We start from the raw sequence: 7,734 nt of genomic DNA, 5'->3' as shown, positions 1-7,734 counted from the left end.
CCCTGAACGCACCGCCGTGTCCCCGAACGCACCGCCGTGTCCCTGAACGCACCGCCGTGTCCCCGAAGGCACCGCCGTGTTCCTGAACGCACCGCCGTGTCCCTGAACGCACCGCCGTGTCCCTGAACGCACCGCCTGTCCTCTGCTAACCCCGCCTTCCTCTGCCAGCCTGGAGTCTCTGGACAGGAAGTTCGACCGGATGCTGTCGCTGCAGGTCCTGGATAAGTCCAAGGCCATCGCTCAGATCCTGCAGGAGGTGAGAGGTCGCGCTGCGGTGCGGGTGCTGGCCTGAAGGTGGCGCCCTCACAGTCTCTGTGCTCCTCAGGAGGAGATGCAGAAAGCTGCGTTCCAGGCGCTGCAGCTGCAGAAGGACGCCGTCCACGGCTACATCCGCAGCCAGGTGAGCCGCCGCCGCTTTCAGGCGACCTTTGACCTTCAGCCGACCATCTCTGCAGCTCTCATCCCATCCGGCCGGTTAAAGCTGCATGTGGCTCTCATTCCTCAGATCAAACTCATTGAGGCCGAACTCATGCAGCTCACTAAGCTGGAGGTCAAGAGGCGCAGCCTGGACGCCGAGAGCCTGCAGGTGCGTCGCCACTTCCTGTTTGCTGCATGTTGGTTCAGTTCCTCATGCCGTCTGTCCATCTGTCCACCTGTCCATCTGTCCACCTGTCCACCTGGAACCTTTGTTTTCAGTGTTTCCTACATCCATAAATCTGACGCACAAACACTGTAAACATCTGTTTTTCAGTTTGTTTATTCAGTAATTTAGCAGCAAAGGGAAACAGTTTAATTGTTTCTTATGATAATTGTGTTTCTTTTGTTTTTGTATGTAACAAAATGTGCATCATCTTCTGGTATTTTTACAAAAATGTTAATTAATATTCACTGCCACCAAATAAATCAATGAAAAAAAAGTTTTTTTTAGTTGTAAATGTTGATTATTTTGTTGATGAAGTTTTAAATTTATTTGCAGATCCTGAAATTAAACCAATTAAAATTTTTACTTGAGTCCTGCTGCTGTTTTATCTTCTCTTTTATATTGTTGCATCATTGCTGTTTTATTTATTACATTTTAGTTTCTAAGTGACTTTGTTCAGCAGGATTAAACTGCATTTCCCATGATGCTCTGTGTTTCAGGAGGTCCTGGCGGAGCAGCGCACGGCGCTCAGCGACCTGCTGCAGCAGCTGCTGAAGCAGAGGGACCAGCGGGAGCAGGAGCTGCGGCAGGTTCTGGTGAGGAGACGCAGCGCAGCGGGCGCAGCGCAGCGGGCGCAGCGCAGCGGACGCAGCGTTAGCTACTAGCGTTGTCTGCTAATGTCAGAGCTTTAGCGTTCTGTATTCTGTGTTTTCCAGGTGGAGATAGAGAAGAAGTCGGACTCCAGCCAGCAGAACTACTGGATGATCCAATACCAGCGGCTGCTGGACGCCAAGCCGCTGTCGCTCCGGATGCAGGTCTAGTCAAAGCCCACTGATAGGTGAGGGTTGATGAGGTGAATGAATGAGCTAACGTGGGTTTGGGTGCAGGAAGCCGGTCTGGAGACGGAGCTGGTGAACCTGCTCTGCAAACTGTCGGCTCAGCACTACCTGCCTGTCCTGGCCCACCACCACGTCACCATGGAAACGCTGCGCCACATGACGGCGCCGGACCTCAAGAAGGTCAGGCTGGACCCGAGGTCCAGTTACACTGTAAAAACTGAACAGCCTGTAGGAAGAGAAAAAAACGGGTTCAGGTTCAATTAATTGTTATAAAGGTCAGTTTCAAAGTAAATATTGAGTTGGATGCTAACTGGTTAGCTTCATAACTAATAACTTAGTTTGGAGCTAAATATTTAGTTTGCAAAATTAATATTTAGCATGCTTGTTAAATATCTGGCTTGGAACTAAATATTTATTTATACTTATTTATTAATACTTATATTGTAAGCTAAATATTTCATCCATCCATTTTCTGTACACCCTGACCCTCAGTGGGGTCAGGAGGGCTGCTGGTTCCTCTCCAGCTAACGTTCCGGGCGAGAGGCGGGGTCACCTGGACGGGTCACCTGGACGGGTCACCTGGACGGGTCACCAGTCTGTAGCAGGGCAACACAGAGACAGACAGGACACACAACCACACACACCTAGGGAGGATTTAGAGAGACCAGCTAACCTGACAGTCGTGTTTCTGGACTGTGGAGGAAACCAGAGAAAACCCAGCATGCACAGGGAGAACATGCTAACTCCATGCAGGAAGACCCGGGCTGGGAATCGAACCCAGAACCTTCTTGCTGCAAGGCAACAGCTCTACTGTAAGCTAAATATTTAGTTAGCAAATGTAATATTTAACCTGAAGCTAAATATTAAGTTGGAAGCTAAATTTTTAGTAAGTTTAATATTTAGTTTAAAACCGACATTGATAAATTAAAGACGTTTGTGAAAATGAACCCGTTTTGTCTGAACTTGAATTATTTTTGTCAGGTTTTGTTTCCTCCTTTGAGTTCAGGTTTATGACGTTTCTAGCTAACGAGCGCTGGCTAAGCTAGCAGCGGCAGAATGAACCTCTGCTAGCTTAGCGGTTTAAGCGGATCGTCCAATCAGCAGCTGGGTCTTGTTTTGCAGCTGGGCGTTCAGGAAGCCGGGATCCAGAAAGCTCTGCTGAGCTGGGCCCAGGACCGCCCACTTGCAGGTACCTGACAGACACCTGGGTTAAGCCCCGCCCACCCCGCCCTCAGGGTCACTGACCTTCTGCTGCTTCTGCAGGAACCAGCAAAGCAGAAACCCCGACAGGTCTGACCCCGCCCCCGTCTCCTCTGCCGCCCAGCACCGCCACCGCGCCGACCCCGAGCCCGCCGCGGTCGCCACGGACCCCCGGGACCCCCGTCACGCCCTCCGCCCCCACACCGGTGGAGGGGCCGGGCAGCTCGGAGTGCGTGGTCTGCATGGAGGTCGGGGTAAGACACCGCCTGGGTTCTGCTGGGTTCTGCCGGCTGCGGCGTCCCTCAGGGCGTGTCCTCAGTCCCCTTCGGTTTTGAATCTGTAATGTTTTACTGACCTGACTCTTCCTGACCAGCTGGTTCTGGACGGGTTCTGGTCGGGTCCAGTCCTCGGCTCTCACCAGGTTTTCCTGTCCTCCAGGCTCAGGTCGTCTTCCTGCCCTGCGGTCACGTCTGCTGCTGCCAGGTCTGCAGCGACGCCCTGCAGAACTGCCCTCTGTGCCGCAGCAGCATCTCCCAGCGCATACGGCTCTACCAGAACTAGAACCGGGCCGGAACCGGACCGGAACCGGGCCGCTCCCTGTGTATTTATGCATGATCCTCAAGCTGCTGAGGAAACGAGTAAAAACTCTCAGCTGGTTTTAAAGGTCCATCAACAGAACCTTGAGACGAGTTTCTGCCTGCCGTTCGGTTCCTGTGGATTCTCTGTGGGTCGGAACCGGGCCGGTTCTGTTGGTGCCTTTCATCGTGTGAATCTTTCTGCTTGTAGCCAAAGTAGCAGCAGAAGAGTCGATGGCTGGTTTTCCTCCATGTTATTATTATTATTGCTACTTTATGAGTTTTAAAACAATTAAAAAGCTTTAATTAACTCCAATCAGACACCCGGGTCAGAATATTAAAGCACTTTAAACTGATCTGTTCCCTCAATCCCACTTTATGGCTTTTTAATAAAAAATAGAAAAGATTTAGAAAATATTTGTTCAGAAGGCCATGAAAACATGCAGTAAATTTATATTTTTGTTTATTTTTGCCCCTTTTTCGTTCTCATACGGTTAATAAGAAGGTACAAATCAGGGTTTCCTTTTCAGAACAGGTGAAGTTCATCTAATAAACTGGTCACCATTTAAACAGTCTCTGTTTCATCTGGATGTGAAGCTGGATGTTGTTTCTCTAAAGTGCTCTTATCTCTTCCAGAAAATATCTGCATCAGCCTGAATGTTAAGATATTTACACCACATATAGATATGATATTTAAAGCTGTAAGACAATAAAATAAAACCTGTAATCATCCTGTGTGAAGCTTTCTGTTGCGTTCAGGAGCCGTTTTTAGGTCCGGATTGTTCAGCATTAAAAGACCGGGGCAAACAGAATGGACCAACATTCAGAAACTTCTGATCAGAACCAGTTAAAATGTTACTGGGAGTTCTGGATTCAATCTTCAGATACTGGCCAGCCTTTAAAACCCAGTTTTCCTATTAATATGTATCGTTATTGTGTATTTATAAACCGCTCCAGTCGTCTCCAGCATGTCGCTGCTTACACTGCCATCTACTGGTCAGCCTGCGCAGGTTCACGAAAACTAAACTATAAAAATACAGATACATTAAATGAGGATTTGGTTCTGATAAACCACAACTTAAATGTGACTTTAGAAAATATCATTTAAGTGCTAAAATACATTAGGACCAAATTTATGTATTAAAATGTTTTTTATTGATCTGATAATATTCAGATCTTAAATGTCATCTTTTCTTTAGCTGGAAGCAGAAAATCATCATAATTAACACAAGTAAAGACATTAAATCACCATTCTGGGCGGAAGTAATCTATATAACGTGTTTCACTCAGAGATGAGTAACTGGATTAAATATAATTTTCTATAATAGGAAAATAAGGGCGTAATCTCCCACTCTCTGGCTGGTTCTTGAATGCAGCGCGCTACCGGCTTGCCGTAAAGTGTTTCGTTTGGTTTCTGTTTTCTGGCTCGCTTCAATTAACTTTAAGGTCGTTTAAAGTTGATCCCGAGAAAGATAGCAGAGGTAAATATTTTACCGGTGTAGTTTCTCCCTTTCTGTGAGTTTTACACGCGAGGAAATTTACCCCGAGTGGAAATGTTGGCTCATTTTCTCTGTTACCGGTCAGTTAGCAGCAGCTAGCAGCAGCTAGCAGCAGCTAGCAGCACTGTTGAAACCTGCTTGTTTTCCTCTGTTTTTAAACACGAATTTAATATAGTAAGGAAATATAAGACTAAAGGAAAGTCAATATTTATTGGAAAATTATTATAAAAATGTTTTCCTGTTTAAAACACAAACTTTATCGGTGAAAACCAAAAGTTGTAGATACTGATGTTTAGGTGTTGGCTGCAGATCAGAAGATGATTTATTTTTGTCTTTATGTCTAATATTTATATAAAACTCAGAGCAGACACTAGTTAACGTGCGGGCTTGTTTTTATCTCCATGTGTTCAGTTAGCATCAGTTCTGGTTCTGGTTCTGCTGGACCAGTTTAGCGGTGTTTATTAAATTAAATCATGAATTAGTTTATATTTGCACATAGCTGTTAAACTATCCAGAGACTGAATGAGCTTTTAGTGCTTCCTGGCTTCCGGGTAGATCAGGATCGTTTCCATCTGACTTTCACCGGGTTTTGGGTCAGACATCATGGCGGCTCCCGCTCTGCTGGTTCTGTTCGGGAGTCAGACCGGAACCGCCCAGGACACGGCCCAGCGGGTCGGGCGGCAGGCCCAGAGGAGGCGGCTGAAGGTCCGGGTTCTGCCTCTGGACGGATACAATGTGGTGAGTCCGGTTCTGATGCAGGTTTTCACTCCATTCAGCTTCCCACAGCATGACACTGCCACTGCCATGTTTCACTGGGGGCCTGACTTGTCCCACCTGAGCGGTGCGACTCTGCAGTTCCTCCAGAGGTTCTCTGCTCCTCCGTTTAGGGCTATGTCATTTCATCTCACTAGGTTTTATTTCAGGCCGTTGCAGTAAAAGGAGCTGAATACTAATTTATTTAAAATGTTATGACTTTTATTAAATGTGTAAACTTTCTTCAGTTTCATAAAATATTTATTTTTCGTGTCGGTTTGTTGCTTAAATTTCTGAAGTTTGGTCAGAAAGTGACAGGAACGGAAAAGTTTGAGGTGTGAAAACTTTTGTGTTTTGCAGGTTTGTTTTTCTTTCTGTATCTGAAATGCTTCCAAACTTTTCCAGTTCATTCAGTTTCTCTGCTCCGTTTTTTAGTTTTAAACATTTGAGGCGAAACCTGAAACTGCTGCTGCGCAACTGGCTGTTGCTAGGTAACCAAAGAGTGAGTGAGTTGCCAGGTAACCAAAGAGTGAGTGAGTTGCCAGGTAACCAAAGAGTGAGTGAGTTGCCAGGTAACCAAAGAGTGAGTGAGTTGCTAGGTAACCAAAGAGTGAGTGACATGATGTCTTTCTTGGCTCGTTGAGCAGCTACAGCCTTTCCTCTGCCTACGTCTCCCAGAATGCTGTGCGGTTCTGGATCAGAGTTCAGTGAATATTTTAATCAGACGTTTTATTTACTGATCAGGATTTGTTGAGGTACAGGTGTTAAATTTTATTCATAACAGTCCTAAAAGGTTTTAGAAAGTAATCCTGTTTAATGAACCTGGTGGTTCTGTAGTGACCGGGCGGGTCCAGTAACGGTTCTGGTTCTGGTTCCTCTCCAGGCCGACCTGATCTCAGAGTCTCTGGTTGTCTTCGTTTGCTCCACCACCGGTCAGGGAGACCCTCCAGACAACATGAAGGTAACGCAGGGCTCAGTCTGAGTACTGGATCGGTCCGGCCCGTCTGATCCGGTCCGGCCCGTCTGATCCGGTCCGACCCGGGTTGTTTTCCTGTCTCTCCCCAGAATTTCTGGAGGTTCTTGTTCAGGAAGTCTCTGCCGGCCGGGTCGCTGAGCTGCCTGGACTGTGCGGTTCTGGGGCTTGGAGACTCTTCGTACCCAAAGTTAGTCCAGAACCAGAACCCACTTAGAGCCCGTCCAGGTCCCCGTTCAGAACTTCTTCTTCTTCTGTAGGTTTAACTTCGTGGCTAAGAAGCTCCAGAAGCGTCTGGTCCAGCTCGGGGCGGCCATGTTGGTTCCGGTGGGTCTGGCGGACGACCAGCACGACCTGGGGTGAGATGGTCCTGCCGTCTGAACCGGACCGGCTCTGGACCGGACCGGGTCTAACTGTGCTCCTGCTGCAGGCCGGACGCCGTGATCGACCCGTGGCTCCAGTCGTTCTGGGAGAAGGTTCTGGTTCTGTACCCGGTTCTGTCCGAGGTGGAGCCGCTGAGGGACGACGAGCCGTGAGTGACCCGACCGGACCCGACCCGGCAGTCGGTTCTGAGGCCCGGTTTGAAGGTTCTGCTGTTTGTCCTGCAGACTGCCGCCGTCGTACACACTGCACTTCCTGGATGAGAAGACAGACCAGAACCCGGAGCGGATCGGAACCGACCCAGACCGGCCCGTCCCCTCAGAGTCCAGTCTGTTCCCGGCCCGGATGCTGTCCAACCGCCGGGTCACCGACCCGACCCACTTCCAGGACGTCCGGCTGCTCGACTTCGACATCAGCGGATCCAACATCCAGTAGGTGGTCCGGTCCGGTTCTGATCCTGGTCCGGTCCAGTCCGTAACGTTCCCAGATGGACAACTGATTCCCGGTTCTGACCCAAACTCTGTGGTTCTGTTCAGGTTTTCAGCCGGAGACGTGGTTCTGATCCGTCCCCAGAACTCGGAGGACGACGTCCAGCGGTTCTGCCAGCTGCTCCGGTTGGACCCGGAGTCCAGATTCACGCTGACGCCAAACAGCGACGCTCCAGGTAGATCCGCTCCGGGTGGATCCTCTCCGGGTGGATCCGCTCCGGGTGGATCCGCTCCGGGTAGATCCGCTCCGGGTGGATCCGCTCCGGGTAGATCCGCTCCGGGTGGATCCGCTCCGGGGAGATCCGCTCCGGGTGGATCCGCTCCGGGTGGATCCGCTCCGGGTAGATCCGCTCCGGGTGGATCCGCTCCGGGGAGATCCGCTCCGG

General features: G+C 49.3%; 2 protein-coding genes across 6 annotated transcripts in view; both read left to right on the top strand.

Moving 5' to 3' along the window:
* lrsam1 (leucine rich repeat and sterile alpha motif containing 1) overlaps positions 1 to 3,337 on the top strand; it is a 9,503-nt gene extending 6,166 nt beyond the window's left edge. For all 3 annotated transcript variants that reach the window (XM_016662329.1, XM_007575040.2, XM_016662328.1), the window contains exons 17-25: positions 169 to 256; positions 326 to 400; positions 506 to 586; positions 1,141 to 1,236; positions 1,357 to 1,455; positions 1,528 to 1,659; positions 2,602 to 2,668; positions 2,743 to 2,933; positions 3,118 to 3,337. In XM_016662329.1, coding sequence (XP_016517815.1) covers positions 169 to 256; positions 326 to 400; positions 506 to 586; positions 1,141 to 1,236; positions 1,357 to 1,455; positions 1,528 to 1,659; positions 2,602 to 2,668; positions 2,743 to 2,933; positions 3,118 to 3,240 — 952 coding nt within the window. In that variant the 3' untranslated portion in view covers positions 3,241 to 3,337. The remainder of the gene's footprint in view (positions 1 to 168; positions 257 to 325; positions 401 to 505; positions 587 to 1,140; positions 1,237 to 1,356; positions 1,456 to 1,527; positions 1,660 to 2,601; positions 2,669 to 2,742; positions 2,934 to 3,117) is intronic.
* Positions 3,338 to 4,468: 1,131 nt separating this feature from the next.
* Positions 4,469 to 7,734, top strand: part of ndor1 (NADPH dependent diflavin oxidoreductase 1) — a 5,882-nt gene continuing 2,616 nt past the window's right edge. Inside the window, exons 1-8 of one of the 3 annotated variants that reach the window (XM_016662330.1) lie at positions 4,469 to 4,735; positions 5,352 to 5,491; positions 6,390 to 6,467; positions 6,572 to 6,669; positions 6,740 to 6,838; positions 6,910 to 7,011; positions 7,088 to 7,291; positions 7,397 to 7,524. In XM_016662330.1, the coding sequence (XP_016517816.1) occupies positions 5,357 to 5,491; positions 6,390 to 6,467; positions 6,572 to 6,669; positions 6,740 to 6,838; positions 6,910 to 7,011; positions 7,088 to 7,291; positions 7,397 to 7,524 (844 nt within the window). In that variant the 5' untranslated portion in view covers positions 4,469 to 4,735; positions 5,352 to 5,356. Of the gene's footprint in view, positions 4,736 to 5,308; positions 5,492 to 6,389; positions 6,468 to 6,571; positions 6,670 to 6,739; positions 6,839 to 6,909; positions 7,012 to 7,087; positions 7,292 to 7,396; positions 7,525 to 7,734 lie in introns of all 3 variants that reach the window. The other 2 variants (XM_016662331.1, XM_007575034.2) reach the window with 2 other exon arrangements.

The sequence above is a fragment of the Poecilia formosa genome, unplaced genomic scaffold (assembly GCF_000485575.1).
Source record: "Poecilia formosa unplaced genomic scaffold, Poecilia_formosa-5.1.2 Scaffold368, whole genome shotgun sequence".
Lineage (NCBI taxonomy): Eukaryota > Metazoa > Chordata > Actinopteri > Cyprinodontiformes > Poeciliidae > Poecilia > Poecilia formosa.
Note: the sequence above shows the minus strand (reverse complement) of the source record. Positions and strands in the feature narration are given on the sequence as shown.